We start from the raw sequence: 15,997 nt of genomic DNA, 5'->3' as shown, positions 1-15,997 counted from the left end.
TTTTGGACTCAGGAGAACTATTTGGCTGCCTTGGGATCCCTCTCTGCACTTCCCACATTCCTGGCAGTCTCTAACACAGCCTGCCACAATTAGGAGTGGCCACAGAGATGGTCAGTGGCAGGCTGCTGCTTGGCTGCAGCTGTGTGCTGGTGACAGGGCAGGCTGTCCCTTGCAGTGGTGAGGCTACAGGTGAGTGGTACATGGGGAAGGAGAGGTGGTGCTGCATGGCCACAGCACCTCCTGGCGTCTTGTCTAGAGAGGGATTCACAGAAGTGGTCAGGCACAAGGATCAGTGTGAACCAAAGCCGACCATCCTTACCCAAAATGGTGGAGCAAAGGTCTTGTAATGGCAACATTTAATTTTGTGGGGGTAGAATGAGGTTGACTTGCAACAAGGTCACATTTAAGGGCCGCTGTGTTTAAAGTTTCATTTTAAGTGCAAGTATGAGATTTCTAGTGCTGTCAGTCCTTGGGTAAGGTCACCCTGGTTGATGTGTATAACCATCTTGTTGCCATAGCAGTTGTAGGCCACTGATTAGATCAGGAATCTCAACAAGGTTTACAACCTTCTTTTCCAATTTATTTTGAAGCTTATAGGTTTGGAGAAAGGCCTGGCTTTATGGAGATGTCTGAGTGCTGGGTGAACAAAATGTTTGCATTTAGATTGTGGGAAGTGGGTATGCCCTCCTGCTTTCCCCATTCCTGACCATAGCAAGGTGCAGAGCCCGTGGTCTCATCTGGAAGAAAAGATGGTTGAGCTCAGAGCCATGGGTGTCCCTCCTGTTAGGGGATAGAGAGGACATTGGGACCTGGCAGTGTAGGGTCAGGGAGAAGCAGTTTGTGTAACTTGGATGCTGAGGTGAGTGTCTGTTGTGATCAAAGCTGCTGAGTCAAAAGGGAGAACATAGATGTGTCCTGCTAGGGAGACAGGCCTGCCTGAGATGTGCATCACTGGTCTGGGGGGTGCCCAGCAGGCACATCCACCTGAGCAGCCAGGAGTGCACTGCCTGAGATCCATCCCAGCTGGAAAAAAGCATGCTGTTTTGGTTTGGAAGTGGTGTGATGAGAAGAAAATCTCCAGGCCATTTCTAACCGTAATGTTTATCCATGCCACAATGAAGTACTAAGTGTCATGTTTCAAGTTCGCCTGCTTGCCAACCAACAGTGGAATAAAGCTTGCTCACTCTCTCTTCTCACCTTTTTCTGGCTTGAAGAATTAATGGACCTATGCTACTCCTACTAGTGCAAATTAATTCAGTGAGGTCAGGAGTAGGTCCCATGCGCATTAATGACTTTTTTATTGTTATTTTTTTGTCGTCTTCTTCTCTCTTCTGCAGTCATTAGTAAGACCTATTTCTGTTTTATGCAGCTGCAAAAAGAAGCCCTGGGCAGCAGTCTCATGAGTTCCAGGAACTGAAGCAGAGGTCCTTAAGTAAAGACGGCCATCAGGGAAGCAAGTCCAGTGACTCTGGCGAAGAAGCAGATAAAGATTTTATTTTTGTTTAGCAATCAGTACAAGTGCTTTGTAGCGCAAGAGCTTTTTATAACAATCGGGTTTCAGCAATCAACAGCCCTTTTAGTCAGCTGCTCTTTCACCACAGGTACATTTCCATGCAGAAAACCTGATCTTCCAATCATGATTTACAGTACACCTGGCATTGATTCGGTCCTTAATTTCTGGTCTGTACAGTGCAGACATTCCTTTCCATGCCTTTGGCTAAAGCCAGCCATTCTTTCGTGTATTCTACTTGAACTTCTCTGAAGCAGCTACAAAGAGTGCCCTGCATTAGGGCATTTAGAAAGCAAAGCAAATTAACTGGACACTGTCTTACACTAATACACTGTACAGCAGGTAATGTGTTGTACTGCTGAATGTAAATGTGTCAGATCTGCACGTGACTTACATATAAATATATTCTTGCGGTATGCAATTGCACATTGTAATTATATTAAAAGAGCACACTAATAAAATAATTTGTATAGATTATATATATTAAATGCTTGGGTATGGTTTTTACATTCTCCCATAGGGAGCTTCTTTCTTCCTGTTCTCCCACTGTACATAAAGCTCCAATGCTTACATTTGTGTACTGTCAGAAAGCACAACAGAGAAGGATTTGGATTATGTATAACCATGGTATGCTTCCACATTCGTATATTAATGTATATAGTTGATTGGAATGAGGGCAATTGAAATTTTATTAATATTGGTGTTTTCTGGAGGCCTTCCTCGGTTCTGTCTGCATATTAGCTTCCTTTCAATGTGTAATTCTATGAGAAACATAGTTCGACATCTGTACAAATATTTCAGCTTTGAGGGAGGGGATGCAAATTTCACAGCTACCCACTTACATTACAGGTTGAAGGGATTTTATTCATATGTATATTTGTAACAATAAAAAAATGATTTTACAACTGAAATACTAGTCTTTGTTTTTACAGCCCTGTTTGTGGTCTGATGGTCTCTGCTGTTTGAATGCTGACATTGGGTCAGGTAGGCAAAGTGTGCAGTTAAGACAAAACCTGCATAATTTTTCTGCTTCTAGTAAAATGCCTGTTCCAGCTGAACGGGACACATACACATCATAAAACTGCTGAAGGAAGATCTCTTTACTATTCTCCTCCCTTGGAATCTTCACCAAAGTAGCCTTCATGTGAGCCAGAAACACCTGCTATCTAAATTCTCAGTTTTGGTCCAGTAGGACAGATTAAAATTGGTTGGTAACTCTCTCCCAAGAGCAATTTTTCTGGCCCTTTTGTGGCTTCTTGACTGGACAGAAGTGCTCAGATACATGCCCGTCTGATAACATTCTGTCTGATCCCTGTGCACATGCCTGCTGTATCCACTTCTCCTGTTGCCCTATAAAGGGCTGCTAAGTCGAAACAAAACATCTTAGAAGCACTTGGTAGAGGTTTACATCTCAAAAGTCAGCTACAAGGTGGTGGGAAAGAGGTCCTGAAGGCTGGGGGTTTCTTCTTGGGGTTTGCCCTGACTGGAAATAATGCATTTATCTAAAATCATTGAGACAGCGTCTTCCTATTCACATAGATACTCTTGATTTATTTGGCATCAGTAAGAACAAAAGACAAATTGCAAAGGAAAACTTGAAATACCTGTATTAGAAATGAAAGTTAATTTATTCATAAATAAACTGCAATTTTTATTCCTCTAGGACCTATAAAAGGCAACTGTCTGAGAAGTGTAAGTATGCAAGAAGGGTTGCTCTAATTATTGGTTTTGTGAATTTAAGAAAATTAACAGCAAGGGTTGTGGTATTAATTAAGACAAAAATTTTATATAATCTCTACCTTCCAGAGCAGTTAGTTGCTGAGAATTTTACCTGTGCTTGATGTCCTCCTCATCAGTCATCTGAGGTACTGTTCTGGTCCTGCTGTGAGGAACCACGGCAGCAGTGTGTGCCCATCACCCTGCTATCGGAAAACCAAAGACAGGGATGTCTCAAAAGCTGTAGACAAAGCATGTGTTTGTGCTGTTAAGAAGAAAAGCTTTAGTGCTGTAACATTTGTTTGCTGAGTATAAGGATTTCATTGCACATCAGTGTTTTTCCGTATTAGTTACAGAAAGCCATTCCAGTCTTTATTCCAGCCATCAGTGTGTTGTGGGCAGGCTGAGTGGTGGAGAAACAACTTTAAGGGAGTGCTAGTGAGAGCTCTTGAAGATCTGGGGTTTGGCTTTGTGTGTGCGTGGCTTTGGGTGTGGGGAGGAGTGATGGTTTTCATTTCTTTACTCTCTTTCTGCCTGGCACACCCAGCACTATCAGCCCGAATGCAAAGAATTCACGTTGCATCCAGAGCACCCTTCTTGTACGTCTTCTGCATTTAAGGAATAATGACTTTTATTTTCAGTATCTTGGGCCCGTAGAGGCCATGGGTAGGTGCCAGTGTGTTTCAGGAAGGGAACAGCTGCTGTGCCCTGGTGCCAAGCCAAGTTGGGAGGTTGGGGGGATCCTTGCAGAGCAGGAGGGGTGCTGCTTTTCCATGAGCTGCAGGCCGTCCAAGCAGGTGTGCAGCTGGCAGGACCCTCATTTCTCTTGTTTCCCCCTGCTGCCTGAGCTGCTCTGTGGTTGGCCTCCTGTGATCCCTGCCTATCCTGGCCCATGTGCTTCTCTGGGAGGGTGAGGGACAGAGCCCAGAAGCCATGTTCAGCTGCTTTGGTGGGCTGCCAGTGGCAAGGATCCCTGGAGTTCCTGGGAGACTGAACAGAGACCCAGTAGAGGTACTGCTGAAGGAAAGGGCTGCTACTTGTTCTCCCAGGGCATCCAGTGTCTTTGAGTACCACCAACACCCTGTGTTCCTTCCTGTCACACCCTGGTGCTGCCTGAGCACCTCCAGCTGTGCTGGCAGAGTTTGGCATGGGAGAAGAGATGGCCTGCCTCCCAGCCATGCTGCTGGCATTCCCCTTGCAGCTGAGGGCATCTCCACAGTGCTGTGCTGTGCCGTCTGATCACACAGAAAGGGCTCAGAGGCTCCAGCTGGGGTTATGCCTGACACTATGGCTTTTGGTACCTGGACCATGACTGGTGTCAGACAAGACAGCAGCTGCATGTTGCCTTCACCATATTTAGGGGTGATAGTGAAGGGGTGGCAGCATCTGAGGTGACAGCAAGGCCCTCTGCTTCCCCCCATGCACATAAGCACACGTACATACTGTATGAGCAAACAAGAGGGAAGGACCAGCAGCGCTGGTCACCCAGGTAGAAATGCTGCCCTGGGAGGGTGTAGCAGGGGGGGGTCCCAGGAGCAGGGGAATCCAGCCAGAGTCACGATACGAACACCGATATGATTTGAGCATCATGCTCCAGTTTTATTATTCAGTTACTCCAAGTTATACCTTTTCCAAAGTTCACGCCCCTTTCCCATGAGAAAGCCTCTAAGCAGCGGGGGAGCTGACCAGTGTATACCTTTTCCCAAGGCTGTTCAAGGCTGCTGGCTAGCAGGTGCCTTGCAAGCCTATCTTCAGCCTGGGGCCCCATCAGGGGTACTTCTGCAACAGCCCTGGGATGCCCAAGCCCTCCTGGGGTATCCTATATTCCACAAGGAATCCCTCTACAGGAGGGGTCTGACCATGAGCATCTCAGTTCAGAGCTGCATCTAACTGATCCACCTTTAGGAAAAGGGGGCAAAAAAGCTCTCCTGGAGGGAGCTGCTCTGCTCTTTTCTGCTCTTAAATCTGGTTTTCAGGTTTTGCCATTAAGGAATTTCACCCATGATATACCCCTCTGAGAGGTGCTGAAGAAGGGCTGTGGCTGCCTGCCAGGCTCCAGTGTGAGCTCAGCTCTGTACCACAGCTGCAGGACCTACTTTCCACTCCCTGCTAAAGGAGGTTAAAATCTGAATGATAGATTTTGAGCTTTTTAAAGTATTCCCTGATGTGCAGTAACAACAGTAAATAGCTGCTTCCTAAGATGGGAACTGCAATCATCCTAAATCTTCCCTCTCTGCCAGAGCCAACCATCCGGGCTGAGACAATTTGGGAATTAACGTGGCCCATTAGTCACAAATCTGCACAACCCAACACACTTAGCTGAGAGCTGCCACCAGCACGAGCTCTCACCACCACTGCTTATTAATTGATTAATGTGGAGATGATTTCTCTCTCCAATTGCAAACAAAAAAAGGTACTGAGAATAATTTTTGGGAAAATACCAGAAGGCTCTGCTCCTGTTTGAAAGGCATGAGAGGTGTGATGCTTTCCCCACGGCCAGGGATGCTAATACTGGGTGGGCTGTGCCTGAATCCCACCTCTGGAGATTATTCTCTGCTTGTGCTGAAGCTTAGGGAAGGTTTCAGGTACAAACACTGTCCTTTGCTTCTCTGGGAGCCAGGAGCCAGAGGATCTTGTAACAAACAGTGAAAGTAAGTAACACACTATCATTTAATGCCCTACTCCTACTGATCAGGCCTGGAAAGCAGAGTGGTCTTTTCCCATCCTAAGAAAACTGAGAGGATGAAAATCACAACATAAACACATGGTGCCAATCTTCTCTTTCCTTGTGGTGTAGGAGCTCTCCATCCTGGAAAGAATGGATCATAGGAAGATCTGCCAGGCACCTTCACAGCTTTCCTATCCATCTCTGTGCCTGTCCTCCTGCAGTTCCTCATGCCTCCTCTCAACAGGAGCATCCCACCAGCACCATAGCAAGTGCCTCTAGAGCCACCTGAGCCATCCTCCACTAGTGTCCAACATTTCCAAAGCCTCCTGACCACAGGCAGGGCAGGGCCCCACAGCAGCTGGGGTGTCTTCCCTTGAGGGCAGAGAGGGGTGCATTAATTTTTAGTTGAGTGCAAACAGCTTCACCAAACAGACAGTGCTCCTTGCTCCTCAGGCCATGATGGCACCTTGTTTCAGCAGGCACTGCCAGTGACTGGCAGCTTAAAATGTTCCTCTGATCATTGCCCGTGGAAGTCTTCTTTTCCCATCCTGAAACTGAGATTTCTCCAGTTCTGGAGGGCAGTTTTCCAGAGCTGCACAGAGTTCATGTGTTCAGAGACCTGGGAACAGGCATCTGAATGGGTGAAGAAATGCAGGAGTGAGGCCTCAGGGTGATCTGCAGGACAGGGAAACAAATCAAATAGTGTGAAAGCTGATGGCAAGTTCATAGAAAGCAGCCTGGTGGGGGGTTGCATCCAAGTGCCCCTTGGGATTGTGAGGTGCCCTGGAGGTTCCAGGGTCCCATGTGATGAGGAGAGGAGAAATCCCAGCTGGTAGAGAAAGACTGAGGCAGGGCAATGGCTGAGCTCCTGATAAAATGTTTTTTTCCTCTGAATCTGGGACAGAGCTGTCAGTTCTCCATCAGTACGCAGCCAGGGTCAAGGTGGTCCTTGGGAGGAGGCACTTGCTTGGGCAGGAACCTAGACCAGGATGCCAGCTCTCCCCCTCCCTGAACCCTCTCACCCATGGTTGCTCCTGCTGCATCAGGGAGATCCTGCAGGGGCAGGGACTGCAACTGTCCTGGGAGTGCAAAATCCCTTCATGCCAAGTATCAAAGAGAAATCGCTGTGAGAGCAACGATGCTCATCAAGAAGCTGAACAGTGAGACCCTCTGTTTTTGAGCAGAGAGAAAACAATCTGTGAGTCTCTGCACAGAAGATGAAGGTGCCATTACAAGGGATCTGTTGTTACAGGACCTAATTTCTTATGCTGTATCCCACAGCAAAGTGAAGAGGCTCCTGCAGATAGAGTCTCTTCCCAGTTAGAAAGCCACTCTACATCAGCTCTCCTAGGGTTTTATTAGATGCAGATTCCAAGTGCCCATGTTCAGGAAGCCTGCATGGAAAAGCAGATATGGTGCCATGGTCCCTCCCAGCCATGTGTTGAGGTCTTTGCTCTGATGCCTCTGTGCTGATGCTGCTTTGGCAGTTTGTGATGAGTTCTGCCAGCTGACCCCAAACCCAATCCTTCAGAGCCTGTTTTTTTCTGCTTTTCCAGTAAGTTAAACTGAGGAGAAAAAACCTGTGTGGGAGAAAGAGTATTTAATTAGATTGGTACCAGCAGGGAAGGCAGGAGAGGGGCTGCCAGCTTGGCAAATCCAATTTGGTTTCACTGAATGGAGGAGTCGAGTTAACTCTGTAATCTCTGTTTAGCATCATTCCTGGAATGCCTCCTTCCCTTCCCATTTGCTTAGGTGGGTAAGACCCAGCAGAGGGTAGAGGAGAGTGCTGTGGAGGCTGCACAGCCCGAGCTTTATTTGGACAACATTAAATTCTAGCCAAAGACTGAAATAATGGAAGTCATGAACTGTAACTGAGACTGCAGTCCCTGGGTAGCATTGAGCAGCATGCAGCTGGGGGAAATATCAGCCTTTCCTTTGGGAAATCTCAGATCCCTTCTGATGGCCTGAGTCCTGATCCCTCATTTCAGTGGAATCCTTGTGGGAGGGGGTTGGCTACTTCCTTATAACACTCAAGGGATCCCATTGCTGGTCCAAAATGAAGAAGATGACAGAGGACTGAAGCCTCACAGCTTGGAGGGCTGGCTGGGAAGGCTGGAAAAACTTGGCCTTGGTGGGAATCTATGGATGGAAATATCTGTGGGATGGTAGTCTTTGTGTCACACCACATCCATCAGTACCCAACCTGAACTGTCATTGCACCTCTTTGCACCCTGAACCCACACACTCTGCACCACCCAAGCCAGAAAGACGGATCCAGGATCTAGCCCAGAACAGGAATGCGGGATTTGTCAGGCAGAGGGAGGGAGCAAGATGGAAGGAGGGGCAAGAGAAGGGCATCCTTTTTGGAAAGTGGGGGTCTGCTGCTAATAAGCAGCTTGTACCCATCTGAGGGTGGGTTGGAAAGAAGAGTCTGTTTCTTTTCTGCAACAGACAGCTTCATCTCTGACTTGATTTCCAAGAAATGGTAGGAATGGTAGGGGGCTTCACTGGCTGTATTATTTCCACTTTGATTTCCTTTCAGTTTACCTTTCACTGCTTCTGCATCGTTTTCCTTTGCTGGGATGCTCAGACCTCGTGCCGGGCAGAAGAGCATCATCTGCACCCTCGGCAGCCCCAGCTGTGCACAGCAGCACGGCCAGCACAGCCGCCACCCACCGCCCTGGTGCACATCAGGGTCTGGGGAAAATGGGGCACATGAGGATCCAGGCTGGGGCTCTCTGCAGGACCCATGCAGGACCCAAACCACCTGTGAAACACCTGGATGAAGTGCTGATGGTGCCAGTGTTGTCTTCCTCAGTGTCTCCAGTCAGTGCAAAGCTGAGGGAAGCTGAAGCCATTTGATGAGGAAAATTATTTCCATTTATCTGTGTCTTCATGTATTTGTAATTTTCTTCTGTAAAGGGGAGGAGCAAAGTCATACCACAAATTCAAATGTTGGGTTTGGTTTTTTTGTTCTCTAGTCTGTCCATGGAAACCCAAATGTTTCATTTCACATCAGTACTTTGAGTCTGGCCCAAAGAATGAGGCATTTGTCAGCTGCCCCTTATTTCCATTTCCAGATCAGCAATCTGCACTTTTATCCATGCTTTCCCATGTACAATTGCCTGATTAAGCCTTTCTACAAAGCTAGCCCAGCCTGGGGTTTGGCCACATGCTCCTTATTTTGCTCTTTACTTGGCAAAAATTGCCATTTATTAATTGATTATCAATATCAGTTAAATAAAACAGCATTGCTGGTGTCCTCAGCTTCCTTGACCCACAGCAGGGCCAGGTAATGGTAGTGCAAATGCTTCCAGCCTCAAGGCACTTACTGAAGCACATTCATTTAAGAGCCAAGTGCATCTGTGGTCAGGGTGAACACACTTGCTTTTCTTTTTAAGCTTTTCAAAACACAGATTTGAGCTCTTTGACCTTGAGTGTTACTGCACAGTGCAAAGCTGAAGCCAAAGTCCTCAATCAAAAGTGTCTATTACTTTTTTAAAATACTGCCTACCTTTAATTCTTATTTATTCCTCTAAGGAAATAAGCCAAGGCAGAGTGGTTGCTGAGTTTGGTACATGAGCTGCACACACAGCAGCTATCTTCAGTGTGTTGTTTTAATACCGATGTCAACAGATCCACAGTTCAATATGCTCCTCAAATTTACAGTGTTCCACAGAAAGTCCAACTGGATGAATAAAAATTGTTCTGAGCTGGTTGTTGTTTAGTTTGGTTTTTTTCTCACTCAGGCTTTACTGAGTCACCTAAAGCAATTGGAGAAGCTGAACACATTTTAGGCACACAGCAGTGAGGATGGCCACATCCTCACTGCAGGCTGGGATTTACCTGGTTCCAGTCACTTTGAGCTAAATTTTGCAATTCCACCCCTAAGAACCGTAAATCCATTTTGTGCAATACTTGAGGCAGGGCAGACCAGCTAAGCTGTGCATTTGATGAGGTGGCCTCTGTATCCATAGGGTATTTCAGTAGAGGGTTTTGTGGGGGGAGCAAAGGCATAGCTGGTACAAACAGGAATCTATTGTCTCTGCTCCTTTTTCCCCCCTGTGCAGCTATGTTCTGCTGCTGTGTGAAATCAAAACCTCTCTCTGCCAGCACTGAAACCACATGGGATGACAAGGATGGACACATATCATCCACGTCCTCATGCACAGGTAACAATGAGCTCTTGTGAGAGCCCTTTAAGCTCCTTTTTTCTCTCCAACCTGGGCACCTGGTTTCACTGGCGTTGTGTGAGATGCTGAATAAATACTGGTAGTTTAAATAAGGTGTCACCTCTCGCCTGCTCTTTCTCCTGAGAGGGCATGGGGAGAACCAGCTATGAGAAGCTCTTCTCAGTGCCCTGAGCTTTGCATCCAATCCCATAAAATCTCACTGTCTCCATCGCTGCAAAATGGCCGGGTGCTTCCTGTTGCAAAATATTGCAAAACATGGATAGTGTTTCCTCTTAAGTTAGTTTTCTTAAAAATGTTTCTTAGTAAGAAACCAGGTGTCATGATCATACTACCAAGGGATCTTGTTGGTTATCAGCCATGGTGGTGGTTTCCAGAGCTGGGTTACAAACCATGATAGAAACTGATGAACATCTCTTTTCTAAAAACCTGGATCAGGATGCTGCTGATCTGGGACAGATGGGTTCTGGGTCCTGGGAAGACAGACAGGGCCAAAAAGTGATCTTCATATCATGGAGCAGTGCCAGATGACCTCATCCCACACAGAAGGTCAGGCAGCTCCCATGGGGCACAGGAGGCCACCACTGCCAAGGAGCCATGGTGGGAAATGCTGGGAAGAAGAGAGTGCAGGAGGAGTTCCATGGGGGAGCCCTCACCCCAAGGCAAGGCATTACTTTTGGTGGTGAGGCAAGGACAGATGATAGAGAAATCTGTGGAGTGACTCTGGTCTTGCCTGCAAGGGACTTGGGCAGGTGTCCCATAAAAATCTAGATATTTTCATGTCCTTACCTAATGAGTTCCTCTCCCATGCTGAGGTTCCACACCTGAGCAATGTCAGGGGGTACTTTTGGCCTTGCTGTTGCATTAAGATCTTGATGATAATTTTTCTGAGGTCCAAATATGAGCCCAGGCTCTATCCAGGGAATCCCTGAACTGAGGTGCTCCCATGCTGCTGTTTAAACACATCAGCTTTACAGCATCTCCTTTTTCTTTGCACACTGGAAAAGCTGGACAGTGCTGTGTGATCTCCCTGAAAGAATTCCTGAGTAAAACACAGGTCAGTTCTTCAGGGTATTTTCCCCCTCAGATTAAATAGGAACCTGCTCAAGGAAAACAATAAATAATTTTTTTAAGCCTTTTTAGCTGCTTCTGAGAGCCTCTCTAAAGCAAATAGTAAGTGAATAAAATTGAAATATGTACATATTGAATCAAATGCAACCTGGAAAAAACTGTCTGTAGGGGGTCTCAAAGGAGACAATAATGATTCTGGGAGCACACATGGAGACACACAGCCCGGCCCCAGGTGCCCAAAATCACTGCAGGTGAATACACAGGTGACGTTCAAATCAAATCTAATCCCAAGCACTGCTCCCGTGAATATGATGTTCTATCAGCACGGAGACCTTGAACTCTACGGTTTCTCTGTTTGATTAATATTACAGGAGGAAGACGATGCAGGTTTCTGTCCATCTTCATCCTGCGGCTCTTCATTCTGGTGAGGGAAGCCCTCCCGAGGGCTGTGAGGAATGAGAAGGTGAGAGAACTCTGCCTGCTGCTGCTCTGCCTTCATAAACTGAGGAGGAGAGTCACAAGATTTAGAAAATTCCTTCCCCCCCCCCCCCCCCCCCCCCCTTAAACTCCACCACTTCTCTGAAGCCTCACGTTTCCCTCCAGCACTTTTGCCTTCGTTCGGGGACGTTTGAAACTTTAAAGGTCGTCTGCAAGGGACGCACGGCTCTTCCGAAGCGGGAAGGGCTGCGGGGTCGGGCTGCTCCAGCCCACCTCGACGGCTGAGCTCCGTCCTGCCACAACCGCGCTCCAGGCACGCCCGAGCGGGCTCCGGGCGGGCAGGAGGCCGGTGGGACGAGCCCCGGGAAGGGGGAGACTTCCCCCCGCGACCCCCGCGGGGCCGCCCCGGGGCGGGGCCGGCGCCCAGAAAGCCGGGGCCGGGAGCGGGGCCGGGCAGAGGCTGCGCCGCCGGGGGAGGGCGAGGCTGCCCGCAGCACCATGGAGAGCGGCGCCGAGGGGCGCCTGGACGCCGCCGCCTTCCTCGGTGCCTGGCAGCGCTTCGACGCCGACGGCAAGTGGGGACGGCATGGGGGGAGCCGGCTGAGGGGTGCGTGGGTGCCGGTCCCGGTGGGTGCCGTGCAGGGGTCTGCCCTTGCAGTGGGGAGGCGGGTCCGCCGGGCTGGGTGCCCGTCCGGGACTGGCTGCGGGTGGGTGCACTATGGGTGCCTGGGATGCTGCCGGGTGTTTGCCGACGTGTCCAAGCTTCACCCCCACAAAGTCCTGCAGGTGTTTTCGAGCCCCCCTCTTCCTCCTTACTATGAATATCACAGCTGTAAATTCCCCTTTTCACCCAAAAGTTTTGCCTTTCCATCACTTCCCTGTTTCATCTGCTGTTCTCTCTTTTGGTCCCAGTTTGTGGATTTATTTTTGTTTCTGAAAAGTTTTCTGCAAGGAAAACTCCGAAGCTGCGCCCAGCCCTCACGGAGAAGTGAACAGATGAAATTGAGTAGGACATGGAGCTCCCCTGAGTGGGCAGGCAGGGCCCCAGCTGAGATCCTGACTGTGAAGCCTTGGGCTACCTACATGCAGCCCATGACATGGTTCCTGGAACTTGGGCACTACCCCTGATCATTAATACATTTACTTTTTATTTAGACAATGGTTACATAGAAGGGAAGGAACTTGACGATTTTTTTCATCATCTCCTGGAGAAACTGGGACCAGAAGTAAGTACTGTGCTGTGTTAGTTGTGCATCAGGTCCAGGCAAAAAAGTTATGCTGAAAGACAATTTGTGTTTGTTGTTCCCTGATTGCTGACTGTCTTAGCAATCCTGAGGTAAAGAGCTTTTCTTTTGGCAACAGGGTGGCATTTAAGCAAGTACAACAACAAATGCTGTCACCTGAGCAGTTTGATCAGTTGTTTCCAACACAACAACTGCTGTCGGGGTGAGATTGAAGTTGGCACCAGCTGAAGGGGCTGGTTGGCAGCGTGGAGAGAAAGTCATTTACTGTTGTTGAGTAGAAACAAGTGAAAAAGCACCGGCACACAGCCTGGCTGACTGAGCAGGAGGGCAATGTTCATGGTTTATTTATCCAAGCCTGTGCTCATTAGTTTTGTTAATATGATAGATTTGTTTCCCAGGTCAATTTTTAACAAATATGCTGTCATTAATTTTAAATGGTGCTTAGGAAGAAGGCTTATGTCTATGTTGCCACAAATGGCTAAAAGCCAAACGAGAGTCAATTCTGTTGCTTCTAAGATCCAGACCTGGCTCTCCAGCGTTTCTGGGTTTCTCCTCTGGTTTCCTTTCCTGGTTTTGGCAGCACTTCCCCTCTCTCACTCTCTGCATCTCAGTACAACCAGAAGTTGCATGACAATTTACAGGGGCTGGTTTCCTTGGCTCCAAGTCATACAGTGCTTATGATGTCACCATCAGTGAAGGAGAAATCCTCAGGCCAGCACTTAAAGAATATAATATACAAAGAATATATTAATATTTTCTCTACACAGCGTGTGCCCAGATAGGAAAAGAAGGAAACATCTTCCAAATGGAAGGAGAGGATGTGCCAAAAATCAGAGATTAAGCAATTCCTTTAAGCAAAAAGTAATTAACAAAGAGAGAAAAGGTTGCTGATAAAAGGCATAAATTCATGAGTATCAAGTGTAAAATCAGAACTGTACTTACAAGCCAATTACTATTCTTGGATCTTTAGGGCTACAATAAAAAAATAGAAGACACGAGTAATTTTTTCAAGCATATTTTTATTTAATTTGCAAGTAAATTTGGATTGAAATATTGGCAGTTTCTGCAGAAATGTCTTTCAGAGCATGGATGGTTAGATGAACAGATAGGCACGTAAAAAGACTTCAAACAAATCAAAAAAGATTCAGCAATAAGAATCTTTAAGGACACAGAAAAGCTGATTTAAAGAGAAATCAGAAAGCTTATGATTATTTACCGAGGAACAAAAGATGAAACTGGGAGCTGCTAGTCTTGGGGTATTGAAATAGCTACACAAAGCATGCTCAAACAAACTCAGTGACAGCAAACATGAGATGTTGAAGGAGACACTTAAAATCAGGCTGCAGAGGTCAATGCTGCAGCGGGTAGCTGAAGCAAGGGACCTCCAAGTGGGGCTCTCTGGAGTGAGCTGATGGTGATAAAACCGAGGCTTCACCAGGGAGCTCATGCTGCAGGCAGCTTCCTAAGCATGTGAGTCAGGAGAAACTCCAAGCCCCGCTCTAGCCCATAGCTGCCCTTATGTACCCCTCACATGATGCTCTGGGACAGCATCACACCACCTGGATTGCAAACCCAGTGTGTTACAGCAGTTTTTGTGGTCTTGCTGATACCAGTGTGAACTCCATTACACTGTTTTAGTTACCAGGACACAGAACTTACAAAATGAGGGTGTTTTAGTAATGAACTTACTGCTTTAAGAAATCAGTAAGAGTTTTATTGCTTGTTAGAAGTCCCTGCTTGGATGACTCCAGCTTAATTCAGCACCCCGATCCAATCTGCATCTCCTTTGCTTCTGCTATCTAAGTTTTGCCATTAAAAGAAATAGCTTAACACAGATTGAATGGAGAAAGAAGCAACTCTCTCTCCTCCTATTAAATAGAAGAAATAGGCTAATTCTGGAAGACAGTGCTCACTAACTTTCAGGGTACTCAGACTGACTGTCAAGTGCTTTTGGTTTTTTCCTTCTAGTCTTCTTGCCTATTTTTGGCAGTATTTCCACTCTGGTAGTATTAGGGATAATAACATGTCAGGCTGCAGGCAGAGCAGTCTGTCTTTGTGGCAGAAACCCAAGGGGAGCTTTGTCCTGGGAGGCTGAGAGCAGTCCTCTGCCAACTCCTCTGGGTATGGGGATCACTTTTAGCACCAGATTAAACAAAGGTCTCTACTACCTTTGTACAATGAGTTTGTCTAACAATCCTGAGCTGTTTTTATCTTTTTCACATGATTTATATTGTACAGGCTTGTGATTATAGCAGGAGGAGTAAAGGGTCCCCTCTGCATTGATTTTACCATCCTCCAGAAGGAAAGTGTCCTCTGTGATAGAAGCAATGAGCTGGGACTGAGCATCTCTCTGCTGTACCACTCATCCTGACCTTTACTCCTTTGGGTTCTTAATGTCTCTGTTTCCTTGCACAGTAGAAGGGGGAGACAGCAATACACTGGCATAACTTACAGATGTGTCACAAGGATTAATTAGTGACTGTGTCTGAAGTGCTACACAAGTGATAAATAATGTTATCAGCACTGGAAGTTGTCTCTGCTTGAATAGAGAATGGCTTCATAATTATATTTTTTCAGCCTGCATTCCCTAAGCTGTTATTTTTCTTAATGACCACTGTGGTCCTTCAGCTCTGTTTTTCCTCCCAGCTACACTGCAACATCCCCAGCTGAGACTAAATGCCAGGGGATGGGAGCAGCTGGGAAAGGAATGCAAAAATGAGCCTGTCAGGAAGCTGAGAGACACAGCTCTTCCTGACAACTCTGAGGAAAGAAACTTGAAATAGCATCCAGTGATGGAGGCCAATTCATTGTCTTTTATTGAACCATCAGCAAGTGTGGGGGGAAGACTTTGCAACAAAGGTAGACCTGTAGTAAACCAACTAAATCCCAGATGCTGCTTTCTGTCCCTTCTCCTCCAATGGGTGATTGCTGGAGGCATTTGGACAATGAACTTAACAACACACTTTAACTTTTGTCCAGCCCCAAAGCTGTTGGACTAGATGGTTGTTGTAGGTGCCTTCCAACTGGAATATTCCATTCCATTCCATTGAAAATGCCTTCAGTTTCCAGGTGTGTGTAATTCATCCTCACACCAGCATTATGATTGCAAGGTGCTGGCATTATCCACCTGCTTCTGTTATCACTCCTATGACTTCTCTCT

General features: G+C 47.0%; 2 protein-coding genes across 7 annotated transcripts in view; both read left to right on the top strand.

Moving 5' to 3' along the window:
• The window catches only part of CARMIL1 (capping protein regulator and myosin 1 linker 1), a 193,704-nt gene extending 191,283 nt beyond the window's left edge, over positions 1-2,421 (top strand). For all 6 annotated transcript variants that reach the window (XM_039572531.1, XM_039572563.1, XM_039572556.1 and 3 more), the window contains one exon: positions 1,370-2,421. In XM_039572531.1, the coding sequence (XP_039428465.1) occupies positions 1,370-1,506 (137 nt within the window). In that variant the 3' untranslated portion in view covers positions 1,507-2,421. The remainder of the gene's footprint in view (positions 1-1,369) is intronic.
• A 9,624-nt stretch (positions 2,422-12,045) lies between these two features.
• The window catches only part of SCGN (secretagogin, EF-hand calcium binding protein), a 29,836-nt gene continuing 25,884 nt past the window's right edge, over positions 12,046-15,997 (top strand). Inside the window, exons 1-2 of the mRNA XM_039568870.1 lie at positions 12,046-12,164; positions 12,749-12,819. Of these exons, the coding sequence (XP_039424804.1) occupies positions 12,092-12,164; positions 12,749-12,819 (144 nt within the window). The 5' untranslated portion in view covers positions 12,046-12,091. The remainder of the gene's footprint in view (positions 12,165-12,748; positions 12,820-15,997) is intronic.

This window comes from Corvus cornix, chromosome 2, assembly GCF_000738735.6.
Source record: "Corvus cornix cornix isolate S_Up_H32 chromosome 2, ASM73873v5, whole genome shotgun sequence".
NCBI lineage: Eukaryota > Metazoa > Chordata > Aves > Passeriformes > Corvidae > Corvus > Corvus cornix.
Note: the sequence above shows the minus strand (reverse complement) of the source record. Positions and strands in the feature narration are given on the sequence as shown.